The sequence below is a fragment of the Vidua chalybeata genome (genome assembly GCF_026979565.1).
Source record: "Vidua chalybeata isolate OUT-0048 chromosome W unlocalized genomic scaffold, bVidCha1 merged haplotype SUPER_W_unloc_2, whole genome shotgun sequence".
NCBI classification, from domain to species: Eukaryota; Metazoa; Chordata; class Aves; order Passeriformes; family Viduidae; genus Vidua; species Vidua chalybeata.
In genome coordinates, this window is record NW_026530331.1 from 1,829,369 (window position 1) to 1,851,220 (window position 21,852).

Here is a 21,852-nt window from a genome sequence, read left to right on the forward strand (position 1 = left end):
ATGTAATGGTTGCTTGTAACTGCTCCAACAAGTCTTTCCCTAAAAGTGCCTTTGGAGAATTGGGTATATACAAAAACTTGTGAATACCCCATTGTTTTCCCAATTTATACTTCAGAGGCTTGCAAAAATATGCCTTCTCAGATGGGCCAGTTGCTCCCCGCACCACAACATAATCATTTTCCACAGGTATTAATGCTTTATTTAAAAGTGAATATGTGGCCCCTGTATCCACTAAAAATTCCACCCTTTTCCTTTCTCCTGGTCCCACTGCCTCTCGCAGAGGGGTCTGTTACCTCCTCGTTCTGGGTGAGATTGGACTGCCAGGAGGGGGATGGGTTCAAGTGGGTATACTTTCAAAGCCTGAGTCCTCTTCCCTTTTGGGGAGGTCCTCTTCATCCTCCCTTACCTTAGGAGGAGCCGTTTACAAATCATGTATTTAATTTTTGTGTTTCGGCATGATAAACTTTGTCTGATTTCATACATTGCTGCCTTATACGGCATTCTGAACAACACATTTGATTTGCCTTCTCTTTGCTGTTTTCTTTTTCAAGAGCTAACACCAGTGGGTCAGAGGGAACTCTGAACCCACAGTTAGTTACTCTGCCATTCTGGGTGATTCTTTAAGGTGAAAAACATATCAGCATACAAGACCTCACCTTATTTGCTTTTGCTTTCCCATCTTAAAACAGCATTGATTGCAATAAGGTATTATAAATATTTTCATTTTCCGAGCTGCCCCTACTGGTGGCTTTCTCCCAGCGATCGCCCACCCCCCCACCCCCCCCCCACCCCCCCGCCAAAGCGGCTAGTTCGGGAACCTCTTTGCTCAGGTTAGTTCTCATTCCTTATACTATTTTGTTTCCACCCAAGCCTCACAGTCTTTTCTCAGTTTTTCTCACACACAGACCTCTGGGCGGCAGATATCAGATGCGATCCTCCACACATAAGCTTTAAGATCTCAGGTTCTGAATCGGCTTGATCAGGAACCTTCAATTTACACTTGGGGCATAGAACAGCAATACCAGCCCCTTTCACAAACTCTGCATTGCAATAGTACTCATGCAAGGTGCCAGCCTCTTAATACACCAAAAACTCCCGGGAATTGCCTGCAGGCTATTCCGTTTATCACTTCAGCGTTTATCACTTAACCTCTGTGGCGGGTTGTTTTCAGTCCAGACTTACTATATTACCAGCTGAAGTCCGATAAAGCCCCTTTATATAAACTCATTTGTCTCCTTTATTTAAACTCTCTTTTACAAAATCTCAGTCTTTTCTAGTTCTCTTCCCGCACAATCTAATTAAAGCATTGTTTTTACTGACACTTACTTTGCTGCCTTGCAAAAGGCTGTGCCTGTTACAGCAAAAACTCTGATATGCCCACAAACGCAGACCCCCCCCCTCCTTATCTCAAATTCATGAGAGTCAGGGCTTAAGTTGCTGTGGGAGAGGAATTCCTGGAATTCCTTTAATTTGCTTTACCACAGTTAAACATAAATCACCATACTGTCGCTTTTCTGCAGAAAATGCTACACTTGTTGCAAACAAAATCCTAAAATCTCCACAAACACAACCCTACAATCCCGAGAATCAAATTACCACAATACAGGGGAAGAACCACACAAACTCACTGGGAAAGGTGGTATCTCTTAAAGTGCCCACTTTTCTAAACACAACACAGCATACAACACTTTAGAGCCTATCCACATCAGCTTCCTCTGGTCCCCACACACTCTGGACACAATCAGAACAACAACACACAGTAAAATTCCAGGAATCAAGTCCGAACCACTGGGGCAGAGGAACCCCCTAAGTTCGTCTAGCTACGGTTAAAATGTGCACAGTCTACACAAATCTACACAAATCGCCACCTTTAAACACAGTAAACGTCCTCACCCACGTTTCTCCACTTGTTCCACTTCTCCGCGGGGCACTCCCTGCCTCCACAGCCTGCCCCAGCCGGCACCTCGGGCCTCACCCGGCCGCTTCAGACGCGAGTAGAACTTCCCCCCCGCGCCCCGGGTACATTCACTCCTTTGTTCGTTCACTCCCTTTATACACCATGCACTCACACGATTACAAACACATTAACCACACAATGTCCGGACACTACAAGCACACAAACTTCGTGTTCACTCGACTCACCACCAGAGCCGCTCGCGGTCGCTCTATCGAACAATGAACCCGTCTCCACTCCAGCCGCCCTATCGGCTGGACTGCCTGCAGGCACAGGAACGAGGCTGGGCACTCAGACGTCTCTGAGTGACTTATCAGCAGTCCTGTCTCTCTCTCCCCCCAGGGCCCTTTCTATACATACCGTTTATCCGCACACGAGCAGGTCGTTGTCTGTCTCTACAGGTGGCAAGCCGAGGCAGAGCGGAGCTCCCTCCAGGGAAATTCCCCGGGGCGCTCCAAGGAGGTCCGTTCTCCCCTCTGCCCCTGTGAGGACAGAAACCCTCCTGGCTGGCTCGCCAAAAGAATTGCGGTGAAAAATCAAGACCCCACAATTCCAATAGAGATTTGTAGGGAACGGTATGTTTTTTATTTACAGCTCTGGGCGCACACAGGGATTTCCCTTCAAAGGGCATGCGTGCCCCTGAGAACTCCCGATCCTTTTTTATTACTCTTACGAATTTACATAATCATAGAATTTCGCAATAGGTTTATGTATATTCATTCTGCTGATTTCACGTTACACTTACAGCTAGTTAGACTTGTACTCAGTTTTTGTCAGAAAGTACAGAAAGAACTTCTGAGTCACTCTGCGCTGTCGGTTTCAAGGTCTGAGGAGTCTTTCTTATCTCTTTAGCTTGGAAATTTGCATTCTTTCTCCTCAGTTGGGGCAGTTTTGCTAGTGCTGCAGTTACTAGACTAAACAGCATATTTTACTTATGTTAGCAAGCTCAAAGCGGCACATTTCACCCAAATCCAAATGGATTTTCTACCCCGTTACATTTTTACTCTGTTTCAATGTTAAGTTAAAATTGTGACTTGAAATAAATTGCAGTTGCTTTTACTATATTCTTTTTTTGGTTATGTACATACAGACTGAGAAGATTTTTACATGTTTCAGCTTCCTGTAACTTGTGTTATCTGAAGAGACTTATTGTATATAACTTAGAAATTTATACTTTGTTACAATATTTATAAACCCATATTGTCTTGTTATGTATTGGTACCTGAAAAAGTGATAGGCAGGAAAGAAAAACATGAATTGGTAGCAGTGGTCAAGTAATATCTGAATTTTTTCTTATTAAAACTACCAATAGGGATTTGTCATTTTGCTAATTATAAAGGCTAGTCTTCTATTTGTGTTGACTCAATATTCTTTTTTTTTTATAACAAGGCAACTAAATGGTAGTGTCACACACAGCACTCTATTGATTAGAATATGAGGAAGAAAAAAAAATCCCTAAAAGCAACTCAAGATATTAATCTTGCAGCTTGAAACTCGGAGTTGAAACCAGTCAAAGCTCTGTTAAAGCTTGCGTAGAGATAATTGGGAAAATTACTATGGAATTTAAAAGTTTGGAAAACAAACTTCTATAAAAAAGTACATATCCTTAAATTCTCGAAACAGTCTTCAGCTGATCTAAAAGTTAAGTTGGGAGCAGATTTTAGACAGCACAGAATAGTGCCCTTGTCTGCTGTTTTTAGATTACAAAGGGTTTATCAGACATTTAAGATACAGCAAGCGCTTGCTGTATTTACTAGTATATTGATCCTGTGACTAGTATATTGATCCTGTGTCTTGCAGTAAAAAAAAAGCTGGCCTCAACTTTTTATAAATCCCTATTGTGTTTGGGTTAGTTTATTTTTTTCCTTTCTCTTTTTCTGCAGCATCCAATATGTGTTGGTCTCTCTTGAGGAAGAGCTGAAACAATAGTAGATAATTAATGTCACCTTGTAAAACAAACCTAATACTTTCTATGAGATGTTATTCTCTAAGCTAATGCCTGTCATGATGTTGCTAATGAAAATACTTTAGTTTTATCTGTAGTCTCACCTTGGCAATTGAATTTCATAACTGTCTATTAGATGGTAGGTCTGGAACAAACAATGTAGCCTTCAAGCAAAGTAGGTTTGGGTTTTTCTTTTATAAAGTATTATGAAGACTTATTCTCCAAGTCAAAGTTCTAAATAGTTAGGTCTGCACAATTGTCTTTAAGTCTGTGAACTAAAAGAATACTCTCATGCTGTTTGGATTTGAAGCATCTGATTCCAGAGGGTTCTGAAGTTGAATAAAATGAATCTTAACAGGATTGTATTTTCTTTTGCATTGTTCTTTTCTCAGGTTGAGGTTGTAATCTGGATTCTCATTCAGAACAAATCAGGTCTGAAGGCAATGAATCATATCTTAGCATTTGAAGGAAGAAAAGCATAACAGATATAACTGGCCTAGCTGGTTATAATTTAAATGTCTAACATACTATATTTTAACTTGTAGTTTCTTAGTTCAACTTTGTTGCTTGTTCTAGTTTTGTAATTGAATTGTGGCCTGTGTTCAGTTGCTTATCTGATGAACTGTGTAGAAGTCAATGAAATATAAATACCTTTCTATCAAAACTCCATAATTGGGCATTAATTATATCATGCATTTTATAGGCTTTTGATCTGCTTCTGCACTTCTTAACTAAGGATTTAATTTTTGTTCAGTCTTGACCATAGTCAGAATATACCCAAAATATTTGTCCAAGACTGAGCACCAAGATGTTTCCTATTACCATCTGAGTAGCAGTTGCATCTGGACAGTTTTCCTTATCTCCTGTTAATGGGCCCATCAATGTCTTGCCACATGACTCAGAGATAACACTCTCCGGGAGCCAGTTCTGTTTAACAGGTGATTAAGAACACACCTTGTGACTCAAAATAACATCAGCCCATTGTGAGATGCTCTGCCCAGGGAGAGAAGCTAGGCATTCCCACCTGGATAAATCCAGGAATTTCTAAACAGAAAAGCAGCCTTTCCACAGGTTTCCGAGGAGACACAGCAACCACATCTGCCACTCCAAGAGGACTGCAGCCACTCCAATTTGGACTGCTACCAGCACACTGGCCAAAGCGGGTGTCAGGTTGTATTCTGACTTTGCCAGTGGTCTTCCTTTTGTATCATTGCGTGTATTTTTTGTCTTTTTTTTTTCCCTTTTCCCAATAAATTGTATTTCTGACTTGGAGTCTCTCACTGGTTTTGCTTTCAAACCAGAACAATATTCTAGAGATATTATTCATATTTGTGGGTTTTTTTCCCATGCTAACTTACAGGAATTAAATGCCAAAAACCCCTTATATAACTAATTTACTTTCCTTGTGCTGATTATTGCGTCAGAGCAATACTATTACTAAGTTGGTGAGGCATAGTAGAGGCCTCGAAGAAACCTGAAATGAACAGGGCTAATGCCTTTATTAATGTTCAGCTCTTTATTAAAAAGATCAGCTGGGCAGGGGGCTCGACGCAGAGCTCGCCCCCGCGGTTGTAGCTTTCCCAGGCAGCCGGAAGGAAGGAGGCGCGCAGAGCCGGTCACTGGAGTCCCGAGCAGCAGCTGTCCTTTCTCCTTCCTTGTGGCTCACCGGTGGCCCGAGGATGAGGAGGCGTGGCGTGCAGAGTCTGTTGCTGAAGTCCAGAACAACAGCTGTCCCCGCTCCTTCCGTGGTGGCAGCACCAGGGCTCTCTGTCTGTCTATCACCCTGCTTCTCAGAGCCTAATATAGTATGTTCCTTCTTAGGTGATGGCGACGGTTAAAAGCCAGTCAGGGGATGTGTTTCCCTCTTCCTCAGCTAGGGCATTTATCTAGACTCCTCTATTGTGTTCAGTTTTTGATTTATATTCATTTTTATCTCCTAAAAATACTCCCATGATCCTAAGGGGTTTTTATTTGCATGTTAGTCCCAGAATGGCAGCGTGGAGGGGTGGGAGGCCAGGTAGTTTAGAGAAAACAAACAGAGCAATTGGCTAATTAGCATTTCAATATCGGTACTTGGCTAGAGTTAGTAGTTTTCTTTTAGTGTTGCCATGGGAACTAGGAAAGCCCTGCCCGCGTCTCTGGGGAACACCTGGAAACTGTTCATAACAAACCTGTTTTGTTTAAGCAGATTTTTAAGTGGCAATAAAAGATTCATACAAGAGAGCTGACTTGCATATTGAGCACTAAAACTCAACTGTTGTGAAAACAAGTATGTTTAAATAATCATATTGTATCAAGTCATAGCATCTTTCTAGCATTTTTGTGGGTTACTACCTTTCTGAATAAATCTCTCAGGGCTGTTAGTGTTTCCAGACTTAATTAGTCTAGTGTGCATATCAAAAACCTTATTTTTCTGAACCCGGTAATAGCTTTGTTTTACAGAGCAGTGTGGTGAGTTATCACTGAAGCCATAGCTGTGCAATAGTGCTGCCTATGAAGAAGGTGAACTGGAACTTGAAATGTATATGGTCTTGTGTAAAATAAATGTTAAAATTCTTCCACAAACACTGTTAACTTACAGTCTTATTCCACCTATGTTGTAGGCTACTCTTCCCATTCTTGAATGTTGTCATATAATGAAATTAATGAGATGATGGTTAGCTCATTTTTCTTTTGGCTCCATACCAAGACAATATGATATGTTATTTTAATGTTATTTTAATGCAAGAGCCTGTTAAGGGATGCCCTCACTTATGTTACAGATAAAACCAGTAGCTATGAAATTTACAGTGTGTTACAGAGAATATTCTGAGTAATATGCTGAATATCTTATGAGCTATTGAATGTTCAAGATGATAGATTATATTGCTTGCTTCTTGTTTTAATATCTGATTCTGATTTGTTTTCAAACATGGCTATAGTATTTAAATGTGGGTGCTATCTGTAGACAGTTCCTTTGTGGCTGTCAATAAAATCATCAGATATATCAACTTTGTCTTGTGTTCAAAATTACCTTCCCATTTCCCATGTCTGCTGTAGCTCAAGTAGATGCCCTCAATTGAAACAATTCTGAAATGGAGCTAATAATCTCCTTGAAGTCTTGAAGTTGTCTATCTGGAAGAATAAGTCTGGAGACCAAATTGCTGGTCCTGTGCTTGTTGCGAATAACATGCTAGCGTATCTTTTTGAGAGATGTGCAAAAGGCATCAAGTCTTGATGGCAGCCAATCTAAACCATATTTTAGTGTGATACTTAACAAGGGTATCTGTTATATTGATGTAAGAGTAAAAATATTCAGTGTGCCTGTTGAGCATGTGAGAGATTAGTTTTATGCTGCAGAATAATTTTATCCCAGTTCTTTGGCACCAAATTGAATATACAGTTTATTCTTTAGCATTTTATCATGGACAGGTAGATCAGCATAGCAGTTGCAGTTTCTAAATAACAAAATATTTGTTCTCAAGCTTGATAAAGCATAATAAATACTGTCCATCTTATTGACTCAAACTTTATATACAAGTCAGTTGTGTTAATGTGCAGCACAAGAATTATGTAATTTTTAGTATAGTCTTCAGTTCTGGTGCTGTGGAAGTGCTGTATGTTTTTTCTGATGACTTTTGGGTGCTCTTTGTCTATTACCTTTATCCCTTCTGTTTTATTTTTTCCAGCCCTTCTGTGGTAGGAGTTGGGGTTTATCTTCATGTAAAAGTAGTTAGAACGCTTAAAGCTTTTTTGTTTTTAATGCTTTCAGGCATTTCACTCTTCACTGGCATGCTTACTGCTTCCTATTACTGTGGAAGTCAATGCATTTTTTTTAACTGATAAGGTACTATTTCAGCTAATTTGTTTGAGTATACAGGAAGCTTTTAAAACCTTGCTGTTACTTTAGTAGTCCTTTCTGGATTAATTTAATTTATTGCCAATTTAAAAAATAGACCATGATAGTAATAAACAAAGAAAACTAAAAATGCCTTCCCTTCACCCCTTTCTTCCTAGACTCATCTTTACTTCCAGACTTTTCTACCTCCTCTCCCTATATTCTGAGTAATGCAGGAGGAATTGGTTGCAGTCAGTTCATAACTGTTCTCTGCTGTTCCTTCCTTCTTGCACATTTTACCTGCTCCAGCATGGGTCCCTCACACAGGATACAGTCCTTTATGAACTGCTCCGGCTGTATTGGTTTGTGTAAGGAAAACCACTGTCAGTTCTGACAGTCTAGTTACAGAACCACAGAATGGGTCAGTTTGGAAGGGACCAGTGGGCCATCTGGTCTGACCTCTCTCTTCAAGCAGGGTCATCCTGGAGCACATGGTATAGGATTGTGTCCAGGCAGTTCCTGAATATCTCCAGTGAGGGAGACTCTACAACCTCTCTGGGCAAACTGTCCCTGTGCTCAGTCACCTGCACAGTAAAGAAGTTCTTCTTCATGTTCAGGTGGATCTTCCTGTGTTCCAGTTTCTGCCCCATGCCTCTTGTCCTATTGGTTGGCACCACCGAGAAGAGCCTGACTCCATCCTCTTGACACCCTCCCTTCAGATACTTATAGACATTGATGAGGTCCCCTCTCATCATTCCTTCTCGAGGCTGAACAGGCCCAGCTCCCTCAGCTTTTCCTCATAAGAGAGGAGCTCCATGTCTCTCTTGTACTGAGGAGCCCAGAATTAGACACTACTCCAGATGTGGCCTCACCAGGGCTGAGTAGAAGAGCAGGATCACCTCCCTCAACCTGCTGGCAATGTTCTTCCTAATGCATCCCAGGATTCTGTTGGCCTTCTTGGCCACAAGGGCACTACAGGCTCATGGACCCAGTCCTCCTTGACCAAGGGAAAGTCTTCCTTCTAACATAGCTTTACCTTGGTCTCCTAGGTCAGAGATCCCTGAGCGCTGATCTTGTCAGTGCAGACTGATGCAAAGAAGGCATTCAGTAACTCTGCCTTCTCTGAGTCCTCTATCACTGGGGTCTCCCCTCCATTTAGAAATAGTCCCACATTATCCTTAGTTTTCCTTTTATCACTGATGTATTTGAAGAAGTCCTTCTTGTTGTCCTTGACGTCCTTGGCCAGGTTTAATTCTTGATGGCTTGATGGGCCTTGGTCTTCCTTATCTCATTTCTACTTACTCTGACAACCTCTTTATATTAATTCCAAGTAGCCTGACCCTGCTTCCACCTCCTGTGTGTTTCCTGCTTGTGTTTGAGTAATTACAGGAGTTTTTTATTCATCCATGCAGGTTTCTTGTCTCCTTTGCCTGATTCCTTGCTCACTGGGATACATTGTTCTTGAGCCTGTTAGTACAGTGATTATTGCTTTTTCAGAAGTCTCAGAGTCACTGTGGGTTTAATCCTTTGGGGTCAGAGTAGCATTAGTCTTCCTATTTGCAGGACCTTTCTTTGTGTTGGTTGAACAGCTGTCATGCTGTGGCTTGTGGTTTACTTCTAATCATAAGTAACCTTGCTGTTCTCCCTCTGTCTGCTTTGAAGATGCATCTTACTTTCCGACTGAATGACGTAAATGTTCCCAAATATATAGTGTTACAGTTGTATTTGTGAGGATTTTGTTTGTCTTTTTATTTTTCAGGCACTTTTTGTACTAGAATTAGGTTGGTTCCTTATCCTAGCAGATTTATGATAATAAAATTGTAGAATTCTTTGGGTTGAAAGGGACCTTAAAGATTGTATAGTTCCAACCCCCCTGCCATGGGCAGGGAACCTTCCACTATCCCAGGTGGTTCAAAGCCCCATTCAGCTTTGCCTTGGACACTTCCAGGGATAGGGCAGCCACAGTTTCTCTGGGCACCCTGTGCCATGACCTCCCCAGCCTCACAGTAAAGAATTTCTTCTTAATATCTAATCTACACCTACCCTCTTTCAATTTAAAGACATACCCCCTTGTTTTATGACTACATGCCCTTGTAAAAAGTCCTGCTCCAGCCTACCTGTAGGCCCTCTAGGTACTGGAAAGCTGCTCTAAGGTCTTCCCTAAGCCTTCTCTTCTCCAAGCTAAACAGCTCCAACTCTTTCAGCCTGTCTTAATGGGAGAAGTGCTCCAGCCCTCCTTCCTGAAGCCTTTCAGTGGCCCTTCTCTGGACTTGTATGAACAGGTCCATGCCAGTGTGCACTGGTCTCCGCTTGGACATTGAGTTGTTGACCGCAACTCTTTGAGTGCAACCATCCAGCCAATTTCCTATCTACGAAGTGGTCCATCTGTCAACTCTGCATCTCTCCACTTTAGGGACAAGTATGTTGTGTGGGGCAATACCAAATACTTTAATGCTTTGCATGAGCCCAGGTAGATGATTTTTTTTTTTTTTTTTGTTACTCTTCCCATATTTGCCAATCCTGTAACCCTTTCATAAAGACCTCCATGATTTGCCCTTAGTGAAGCCATGTTGGTTGTCACCAGTCCCTTCCTGATTTCCTATATACCTTAGCATAGTCTCCAGGAGGACCTGCTCCATGATTTTGCCAGGCACTGAGGTGAGACAGACTGGCCTGTACTTTCCTGGGTCTTCCTTATTTCTGTTTATAAAAATGGAGGTTATGTTTCCCCTTTTCCAGTCAATGGGAACTTCACTGGACTGCCATGACTTCTCAATATGATGGATAGTGACTTAGATACTTCATCCGCTAGTTCTCTCAGGACCTGCAGATGTATCTCATCAGGTTCCATGGACTTGTGCACCTGCAGGTTCCTTAGATGCTTTCAAACCTGATTTTCTACAGTGAGTGTTTATTTGTTCTCCCAGTCCATGCCTTTGCCACCCAGGTCTTCATCCACCGGTACCCCTAAGTCCTCTTCTATAAGGATGATCACAATCCCTGGATCCCCCAGCCTGTATTGATACTGGGGGTTGTCCTGACCCAAATGCAGGACTTTGCACTTTGCCTTGTCAAACCTCAGGAGATTCACATGGGCCTACTTCTTGAGCTTGTCCTGGTCCCTCTGAATGGCATCCCCTGTGCCTGTTTTGTTGTTCCTGATGGCACTGCATTTTACACTGCCTGTGGTTAACTTATTGTTGTATTACTTAATAAAATATAAAAATTGTGTCCATTTCTAGAAACTTCTTTTTGCTCCCAAGTTCTTCAGCCTTGTAGCAGGAGATCTGGTCTCCTAAAATTGAAGTGAAACAAACGTCATCTGGTAATCTGAGCTGGTAGTTGGCAAGAGAAATAACCATGGTGGTGAAGAGAGCTACATGCCAACAGGACCTCTGTTAAGGCAATAAAACATGTTCTGGTGATAAAAGGTTTTGCTCCATATGAATAGGGTTATTGGTACTGAGGAGGCGGGTCTGCAGGTGACAGTTACAACCATTTTCCTACCATCGTTTCAGCTTTTGTCTAATTGATTTATTCCATGGCAGTCACTTTGAGTACTTTGCCTGATGATTAACACAGTATGATTTCTGGTGTAAAATTTGTTTAATGTATACTAGAGGGAGCTTTTTGTGACAAGCATTTGTCAGGATAGTATCTGATGAATGTGGGTACTAATGTCATGTCAGAAGAACTAAAACTTATATTTCATTTGAGGTACAGTTTGATGAAAAAATGGGGGGTTGTTTTTATGTGTGAGCTTTAGTTAAAGGGTGTTGTCCCTGTTCTAGCTGTTATGCAAAGCTACTTTGAGGACTTCATTATTAAAACCCATTATTAGATCTAACTCTGCTGGCATAAAAGTGGGCAGATGCCTACTTTTTGCAGGTGTTATCTGTGTCAAGTAATAAATTGAACAATTCTGATTTAGGGGAACCTGTGAAATCTTGTGTTGGGACCTTTTAGTTGCCCATTTCTGCATGTTACCTGCTTTTCATTTTTGGAAAATGTTTTAGTTGTGGAGGAAGGATCCTGTTTGGCACCTCTTTTCAGAAATGGGCCTTTGCACTTTTGATTATCATCATTGCTTCCTAGTTCCCAGGTTGCTGGTTGTAGCAGTGAACACCTGTCATTTTCACAGAGTTCACAGAATATTACGAGTTGGGAGGGACCCACAAGGATTTCAAGTCCAGCTTTTAGGTGAATGGCCCACAGAGGGATCAAACCTGTCACCTTGGTGTTACTAGCACCATGCTCTTACCAACTAAGCTAATCTCAGGGTCAGTATATTTATGTAGAGGAGGAAGTAAGTATATTTGTAGTAGTTGGTAACATTTTCCCTTAGATGGATTTGTTTTTAATCTTTGTATTGTGACACAAAATTATCTAATACACTATCTCTTTGTCTTGATGGATCAGTGAGCTCAAATCTGGTCACTGCTGCACTTGCACTGCTTCTTATGAGGTTTGTCCTCCATTGGTTCAGGTGGTTCCCGCTATAAGTACATCCTATAACATGTAACTCCAAACCCAGATTACAACAGTTTAAAGGCATATCCATTACAATCTCTACCCTTGATCCCTTTGTACCAGGCCATAGGATTTAACATTGCAACGAACTCTTCCCCTTGCCCCTGGTCTGACTTGAATTTATTCACAGACTGCAGTCCCTTAGGAGTGTGCCTGCTCCAAGTGGAGCTTTATCTACAAGCCACAGTCTCTTTAGGGTATACCTTCTGCTGCACGGACTTAACCATAGCCACAGTTGCTTTGAGGTGCACCTGTTCCAGCATGGCCTTTTTCATGGGCCACAATTCTTTCAGAGATGTACCTGCTCCAGTGTGGCTTTACCCACAGCAACAGTCCCATCAGGAGTGTACCTGCTGTGTTACAGACTTATCCACAGCCACAGATGCTTCAAGGTATTACCTTCTCCAGTGTGGACTTGAGCCACAATCCCTTTAGAGGTGTACCTGCTCTGGCACAGATGTAACCATGGCCACAGATGCTTCAGGGTGTCCTGTTCCCATGGGGACTCATCCACAGGTCACAGTCCCTTTGACTTGAGTTCACACAGAGTTCCAGCCTGTCCAGGACAGCAGCAATGCACTGGCCATTTGCCAGTCCATGTGCATGCATGGTCATTGCTGTTATCAAAATGTTCCCAGGCACAGCAGAGTAAGACGATAAGCAGTGAAAGCAAAAAGCAGCCACTAATGAGCACTAGAGTTTATTTTGCAGTCAGGCAAGCAAGCCAGGAGCCTGCTGATTACTAGTTAAACAGCACTAACAGCTACAAATTTGACCTAGCACATTCTAGTCAAGTCTGTTGTTATCTCAAACCCTTCAAGCCCTTTGTTGGGTGCCAAAATGGTCTGTTGTGGTTTAACCCTGGCAGGCAGCTAAGCACACACAGCTGCTCACTTGCTCACTCCACCAGAGAATTGGAAGGTTCCCTTTTTCCATCTGCCATAGCTTATAACAAGCATTTCATTTTAAACAGACTGGTAATACAAAAAATCAAAAAGGAGCTTGATCATCCTGCTTGATTTGGGAGATGTTTAATCAATTTCTTAATTCCTGTCAGCTAAGGTGTGTGGTATCCAACAGGTTTACACTGTGGTGTCAGTGTTTTTAACCTGAATTTTTTTGCTCATAGTCTTTCAACTAGAATATCTAATACTGAACACTACTTTCCTTGGGGTTTAAAGACAAGTTCAAAAGGTTATATCTGTTAATTTTGAAAATATTAATTGTCAAGACAAAGGAATTGCTTAACTTAAAAAAACAGCTGTTGAAATTACTCTGAAAAGTATTAATAACAGTTATGATTGTAGTGCCATACCTTTGCTTTTTATTAATAGCATGCTTAAGTATGGAAAAAACATTATATATCCAAGACTGGATAGTATTGTTGTCCTCAGAATTAGCAAAATAGTGTTGATGCTGAACTCTTCACACTTTCTAGAAGAATCTATAGAATATGCAAACATAAAATCAGTAAAGAGCTTGAGTTGTTCCCTAGGACTTACAGCTATAATATTGTATACGAAAATACTGATTTCCTGTATAAGACTTTCTGGGTATGAGCACTGAAAGTTCCTTGTTGCCTCTAAAAGTTTGTCACTACTGAATCTTGTTTACAATCTGAAATATGAACTGACTGGAGGTTCTCTTTGTTCACTTCTACAGTGAATTGTGAAATGGGGCTTGGATCTGTGAGGCTTTGTGTTAGTAGTAACAAGCATATGAACATAATACAAATAAAATCTTATAAGAGCAAGTATTATTAGTAAGGATAATAAAATGTTAACTATAAGGGGTTCATGATGTTGAAAAAAATCCACTTTCAGAATGCAATGCTTACTGATCTAAAAGGATCTCAACTAAGAGATCATATTTGTGGGTATAAAGTTGGTTACAAGTGAGTCCTTTAAACCTATATTCTCAATCATTAATTATGGAGTGTATTTTATAGTTTGCTCATTATTTTTTAAAACAATAGATGTAATCATACAATTGAGTGTTCAGGAAAACTGAACAAGGACAGACTCTCTGGGTTGTATGCATTAAAGTTTGTATACAAACACATCTCCCTTGTGTTTCCTCAGCACTAATTTGGGTATTTAAAGGATTTTTAAAACAACTGATAAAAAATTTAATTTTTCAAAGAAAACTAACAGAACCACAGAAGTTCACAGAAGGACCCATTTTTATCCTGCACAGAACTTGGATAAAAAGTGAGAAATGTAACCAAAACTGTTCATGACAAAGGCAATTGAAAAATAAACCATTTTGACTCAAACTTCTTGATCATTAAGGTTGAATATAGTACAAGGATACTGATATCCAATGTAAACGTACTTTTTTCTTTAAATTACTGAAGAAAAGTGTCTGAAATAAGGGCTTTTTTAAGCTGTGTGGTTTGTAGTAGTATACTTGGTGTATCACAAAATCAGTGGTTTGAAGCTCAAGAACGTTAGGTGGTGTACTGTTTGAGGTTTTAAATCATCTGACTTTGCAAGTATAATGGCAGAGTAACTTGGTACTATGACAAAAAAGCATTACTGTAAATGTCATTCCTTTCTAAAATATGGTCCTATTGACTATTTTCCACAAGTATCTGTGGAGCCTTCCCATTCTGAAGAGGCTGTAATCTGATTTTAAGACTCCTCCCATGGGACACCTGATAAAACACCACAGCCCTGGGTCTGCTCTCTTTGTTCTCTCTGCTCTGCTCTCAGCTCTGAGCTCTCTGGGCTTTGCTCAGGCTCCCGGGCCTCTGCCCCCCTTCCTCCCCCCGGTACGGTGGTGGTGGTGGGGGGGGGGGGGGAGAATAAAATGGACTCCCCTGCTAAACAACAGAGACTTGTCTCATCTGTTTTCCCTGCTGCTGGTAGTGGCCTCCATGGATCACGATCGTCACTGTAGCAACACGCTGCTACAAATGGTGGAGAATGCGGGCAGCCAGTGTGATAAGTTAGAAAAGACTCTTTGTTTATCAGGACAAAAAGGGGAAAGCCTTGTGTAAATAACAGGAAGCCAAAGGGGAAGCCTTGTGTAGGTAACAGGATTTGAGCCTAGACGCATATAACATATAACCTTATATGGAAAAGACCATTACAGGGTCGTGGACTTTCACCGAGAAAGAAGAGAGGAGCCTTCCTCAAACGACCACCAGAGAGTAAAAGAAGACCCCCTAGCAACAGAGGGCGCAAGCGCAGAGTACACCCAGGAATACAGCGGACACGGAAGAAAGAGAGTATAAAAAGACTGTGGGAAGGGGGAAACGGCGTGAGCCGTTTGCGGAGCGCTGACTCCCCGGCTGCACCCAGCGCTGTTTGCTTGCCATCGCTTGCTGTAACCAATAAATTTCTTATTGACTCTCGAAAGGCTGAACAAAGTAATCGCCTCAATTTATAACAGCCAGTGAGGACCTCGACCGGCACTCCTGAGTCACCGGCAGATTGATACGCTCTGCGGGACCCCCATCTTCCATGGAGGTAAAAAGCTTACGGGGAGGGGAATTCCCAGTAAGGACACCAGCATACTGGGACCGAGCGATGGGACTAACATCTACCATCACTCAGTGAGACGCTTGTGATCAGTTTTCTCATGGGAGGGACTTTTTAAGAGCTACAAGCGGCTAGTCTGCCTGCAAAAAGGACCATGCTCGAGATTCTTGTCAATTTTTCTGACACGTCTGCTGCAGCTTATGGACGGTAAAGCCCTGGAGGGTACTTATGAACTGTTATGGACGATTACATGCAGCGTGTCGATGCCCTAAATCTGTGGTCCTGTGAACCCCATGTTTTTCAGTTTCTGTGAAGCTGCCTGTACCATTCCTTACCCTTTGTTCCAAAGAGCACGGCAAAAAGTGAAAAGGCCAGAATGGCTCAGAGATGCTACTGTCTTCTCTGTCACTTTATGCCCCTCTGCCACCCCATCCCCCCTTTCCCTGAAGGAGGGCAAGGTCGGAAACCGTCCAGAGCTGACGCGGGAGTGCTACTGTCCTCTCGCCGCCCTGTGTCCTCTTTCACCCCCATATCCCCCGTTCCCTGCCTAGGAAGGCACTGGCCACGCTGTCCCGGGCGCTCCTTCTCAAAATGGCGTGACCACGCGGTTTTGAGCTCCCCTGTTTCCCGCTGAGTCCTTCTTTTCCGGTCCTGTGTCTGCCCTTTCCCCCCTCACCTACCTTCCCTCTTCCTGCTGTGCGGCTGCAGCCGGCTCCGCCCCCGGCCCGCGGGGCTGTGTGAGGTGAGGCGGGGCTGGTAAGCCCTGAGAGAGGGCCGGGCCCTGCTGTGCCTGCAGGAGACGCGAGGCAGAGGCGGCATAGGCAGCGTGGCGGAGCGGAGCAGCCTTGGAAAGGGCAGAGCCCTGCCATGTGCTGCAAGCTGTCCCACTGCTGCTTTCACCCTTCCTTGCTTCACAGTCATCATCATCATCAGAATCAAACAGAGAAACACCTACAACACCAGTACTAAAGCTGAGCTCAAACACTAAGGACTGTGCCCCTCGTGAAAGAGGAGACCAAGAACAGAACCCCTTCTGCTGAGAAGATCAAAAGACAAAGGAGAATGAACTATTAACCCACTAAGCAAAAATGTGTTCATTTAATTCAGTAACATCATTTCTGTTACATTATTCTCTGTAATTAAATCTCAAATGCTTTTCTGTTACTGTTAATTCAGCTTAATAATGTTCATTTTAGTTTTGTAAACCATTAAGTCATATTCCCAAGTATCCCCTTGTTTTAACCAATTTATAAATGTAGGAATTGTGGAGCCTTCCCATTCTGAAGAGGCTGTAATCTGATCTTAAGACTCCTCCCATGGGACACCTGATAAATTCCCACAGCCCTGGGTCTGCTCTCTCTGCTCTCTGCTCTGCTCTCAGCTCTGAGCTCTCTGGGCTTTGCTCAGGTTCCCGGGCCTCTGCCCCCCTTCCTCCCCCCGGCACAGGGGGTGTGGGTTGTGGGGGGGGGAATAAAATGGACTCCCCTGCTAAACAACAGAGACTTGTCTCATCTGTTTTCCCTGCTGCTGGTAGTGGCCTCCGTGGATCACGGTCGTCACTGTAGCCACACGCTGCTACAAGTATCCCCTCTGTTCAACAACTTTGACAGTGTTGTTATTGTTTTAGATTAATTTTAACTGGATCATATTACTTTTAATATCGTGTGCACAGGACCTTATGGGTGTATACAGGTGATAACACTAGGTATGCTGTATTTTCTAGATGATGGAACAGTGGGGAAAACTTGATAATTTTCTGTAGAGATAAAAGGGAAGTTAATAGAATACCTATTCAACTTACCACTTCAGACAATAAACTTCAGGGTCTTAGTAAAGGGGATTTTACTGTTACTAAATACAAACATGCTAGTGAAGTCAAGAAAAGGAAGAAAATAACCTTTAATTCTTTTGCTTGCTTTAACAGTTGTTACTCAACCAAGCCCATCAGTTTCTCAACCTAGTACTTCACAGATTGAAGAGAAAGCTTCTGAACTGCCTAAACCAAAGAAGAACAGATGTTTCACATGCAGAAAGAAGGTTGGCCTTACAGGTATGATAGTACTTTGTTAATATTTAATAGATTTATATTATTAGTTGCCTCTTACTAGATTGTCTTGGTTTGAAAAGACAGGTGTCTGCTAAGGAAGGCAGAAGCCTCCCCTGAAATGGAAAATGTAAACCCCCTCCCTCTGAATTATTATAATTTTGAAATTAAAAGTCTCTCAGGCAAAGATATGGGAATAGGAATAACAGTTCTTTACTAGGAAAATTAAAAATACAAATGTAATAGTACAAACAACAAAAAAAAAACCCTACTGACAGAGTCAGAATACAACCTGACACCCTGTGGGTCAGGGTGTTGGTAGCAGTCAGATTAAATGGTGGCTGCAGTCCTCCTGGAGTGACAGGTGTGGTTCTGTTGAAGCAGTGATCTTCTAGAAGGGTGTAGTTTTCCACTGAAGACGCAATAGTGGTGTAGATGGGCCTAGTCTTCCTCTGGGAATCCAGTGGAGATGACAGCTGCTCCTCTGGGAATCCAGTGGGAAAAGGCTGCTCTGGTATCCCAAAATCTCTGATTATATCCAGGAAGGAATGCTTGGCTCCTCCCCCTGGGCAGAGCATCTCACAATGGGATGATGTAATATTATCAGTCATGCAGTGAGACTCAATGGCCCCTTAACAGAAGATATTTCCCAGAGGGAGGATTGGTTTGTGGAAGAGATAAAGAAAACTGCCCAATTAACAGAAGAAACCTGCCCTACCTCTGACAGATGGCAAATAGAATACACACATTATCTTTCAATCCAGGACATAGATTAAATTTGTTGAAATCTGTAGGCATTAAACTTTTGCTTGCTGTTACAAAATCCATGTTAGATCCCTTAATAGAGTTGATATGTGAAAATATTCATTCCACTTAATCTGTTTGATAAAGAAGATGCACATACCCCCTTTGAACTGGCTAAGCCCTTTATTTATAGTTTTCTTAAGTCTGAAGCTTCCTAGTGATGTTGTTTTTTCCTCTTCTTTATACAGGGTTTGATTGCCGGTGTGGAAACTTATTTTGTGGACTTCACCGTTATTCTGACAAGCATAACTGTCCGTATGATTACAAAGCAGAAGCTGCAGCAAAAATCAGGAAAGAGAATCCAGTTGTGGTGGCTGAAAAAATCCAGAGAATATAAACTAGTCTATTTGTGGAAAGACTGATTTTGGTTTTATTTTAATATGCCCTATGAAAGCATTAAAGAGCAGATGCATGGCCATTTTCCTTTGTTCTCCAAAGTTTTCATTTTAGCCTTGTCTGTCTTAATGATTTTTTCACAATGTTTGGGTGTTTGTTACAGGCAGAATTGAATAGATACAGTCCTTGAAAATGTATATGCCCTCCTCAGAATATGATTGGATGGCTAGAACCTGCACAGGAATACACATGCACAGAAGACAGGCTCTAGTTCACATGTGCCAAACAGATGTTTACTTAATGTTTGCTGCAGATCTGTCTTTTGAGATGTTCAAGGTGTTTATGACTAGCCAAGGACTGTGCCTATTTGGGAGAAGGATATGTCAGAAAGGCTGATGGTCTACTTCTATCCATTTGAAATCTTATTTTATTTTTAGTTTCCACGCTCCATTGTATTCCAGCAGAATATAAGACATGTAGAGGGCTCTACCATCCAGTAAGATGAGTGTTGGTGCCATATTTAATAAAAAGTAATTTAGCAATTGCAATGAGAAAAACAGAAAGAAATCAGATATGTATGAGAAGAAAACTATTTTAGAACAGATAACAACTTTAGAATAATGAAAATTATAATAATTTCCCAAAGGAAATGTCCTGTTAGAAACTTAAGAACTGTCCTGCAACAGTTGTCTGCTTTTCCTTGCATAGCTAATTATGTTGTGTAGCACAATATTGTGCTAAGATTGACTTAGAAAACAAAAGCTATAGGTGGGATTTGTAGACATACCACAGCAACTCTATCAAGTGACACATGCATCTGTGTAAGTTGCAGAAGTATTTGAGCAGTTTATTATTCATGTGCTTCTTAAATTCAGCACATTCTGGGTTCAAAAACTATTAGGAGCTCTTTTCAGTTAAAAAAAAAAAAAAAGTTTTAAATGTAACAATTGTGTATGGGAATCATACCCAACATGACTCCTGTAGACTTAAGTGGGAGCTGGAACCACTCTTGGAAGGCTGCTTTATCATTTTTTATTGTATTTGGGTATAGGACTGCAGTGTTCTTGGGTGTATTGCATGGACTCCATTATCTACAGCTTTGTATAATAACTAGAAAGGACAGTATAGTTCACTGGTGCTTGTCTGGTAAAATCATTTCTGTGTTAGAATGGAAGGGGGTTTTGTGATGTATGAAACTTGTGGTTTTTTGTATGATCAAGTATAGTGTAGACTAGTGTTGTAATGCCTCTTCATATATATGTACACAAGATGCTACTTATGCTTTTTATTGCAGTGTTCAATCTTAGTTTTTTAGTTCACTATTAAAAAATCAAGCTTTTGCTTTAAATTTGTTCTTTCAATTTAGTTATCAGATATGCAAGCATGTACAGATAGTTCATACTTAGGTATTGCACATAATCACTCTATTCAGCATCTATGCTCTGCTGTATTATGTAAATAATAAAAATCATGTACAGAAGGAAATACTTTTTATGGTAGTTCATTGGTTTTAGTTATTGCTGTAACTTAAAAGTAGCCCTGTGGCAGTTGGGATACAAAACTAATACTATATTTTTTTTTTTTTCTTAAACCATTTTAACCTCCTTATTTCTTATTTTGACATACTGACTTCTTTAAGATTACTTGTTGAGGTCAGAAAAGCATGAACAGCTGGAATACAGGTAACTACTCGATGACCAGATAAAGATGTCAGCAAACAACATGCTTAAAAGGGAATGAAGGAAATATTACTAGTGAACTTTAAAAGTTTCTGTCCTGTTGTGGGTTTGGGGTTGTTTTTTTCTCCTTTTGGCTACAGAAGTTCTATCTGGTGGATCTGTTCTAATACAGCCAGTGTACTGACTGCATTGTTTTGTTAAAATCTTCATCAGAAGGCCTGGGCAGAGCTGTCAGGGTCTGTATCCAAATATGAATGTCATATATGCCATACATACCTTTCCCAAGGAAAAACAAAAGTACAGAGCATACGGCACATGTTGCCTTGAAAGAAGCTATCTTTGCTGGTGAATAATACATAATAACTACTGCTGCCACTATATATGCTTCTGATAAGGGAGCAAGGGCATGTTCTGGGCCTTCATGTGCTAGGATGATTTTTTTTTTTTTTAATTGTGGAGCTGTTTTAAATCATCAAAGTTATATTTTTTCTACCTTTTTGTATGAAAGTCAAATCAACTCAACTGCATCATAAAAAGCTTGTTCAGTTTGGGGATGGGTTTTTTTGTTTGCTTGTTTTGTGAATGCACCTTGGAACTGGATATTTGGGGAGAATGTATCCAGATTTGTGATATTGTCAGGGTGTGAGAGTATTTTAGGAAGGATAACCATACTGATACTAGTACTTCGTTATTCTGATGGTCCCTCTTGCATTCATTTGCTTTTTTAATCTGCACAAAGGCTTGTTTAATTTAACTCAGTAGATCTGAGGAGGAAGGTATGGAATGAGAAATCTCATTGTTCTATAAAATCATTAACTGTATCATGTGTAAATTGTTGACAAGTGGGATAGGAGCCTGTATTCAAAACTAAGCTTTATTCTGTTAATAATTCATATAGGGTCTATAATCATTCAGGAGCATTCATTCCATTGAGGCTTATTGAACTTTTAAAGAGGCGGAAGGCTGGTAAGTAAGAGTGGGTACAGAAAAGTCTGATAAATGGATCTTTAAATTTTAGTGCAAACAGTGTGGTACATATCCCTTGGCAAAAAGAATATGAATATAAGTGCAGAACACTTTGGATTTTAGTTATTTGGTCCTTAAATCTAAAGTGAGAAATGGTTATGACAAGATTATCCACCTAGTTGATCAAGGGAAGCCAGTTGATAAGAAAAATTATACATTACTACATCCTATGACAAAACAGCCTTGGAAAGTCCTGGGAAATGCAGACTGAGCTCTGGAGGCATAGATAAGA

At 41.1% G+C, this 21,852-nt stretch overlaps 1 protein-coding gene across 4 annotated transcripts in view; it reads left to right on the forward strand.

Annotated features, from left to right (window-relative positions):
• Window positions 1-20,405, forward strand: part of LOC128782883 (AN1-type zinc finger protein 5-like) — a 59,935-nt gene extending 39,530 nt beyond the window's left edge. For all 4 annotated transcript variants that reach the window (XM_053933387.1, XM_053933390.1, XM_053933388.1 and 1 more), the window contains 2 exons: window positions 17,656-17,781; window positions 18,768-20,405. In XM_053933387.1, the coding sequence (XP_053789362.1) occupies window positions 17,656-17,781; window positions 18,768-18,916 (275 nt within the window). In that variant the 3' untranslated portion in view covers window positions 18,917-20,405. The remainder of the gene's footprint in view (window positions 1-17,655; window positions 17,782-18,767) is intronic.
• Window positions 20,406-21,852: the final 1,447 nt, after the last annotated feature.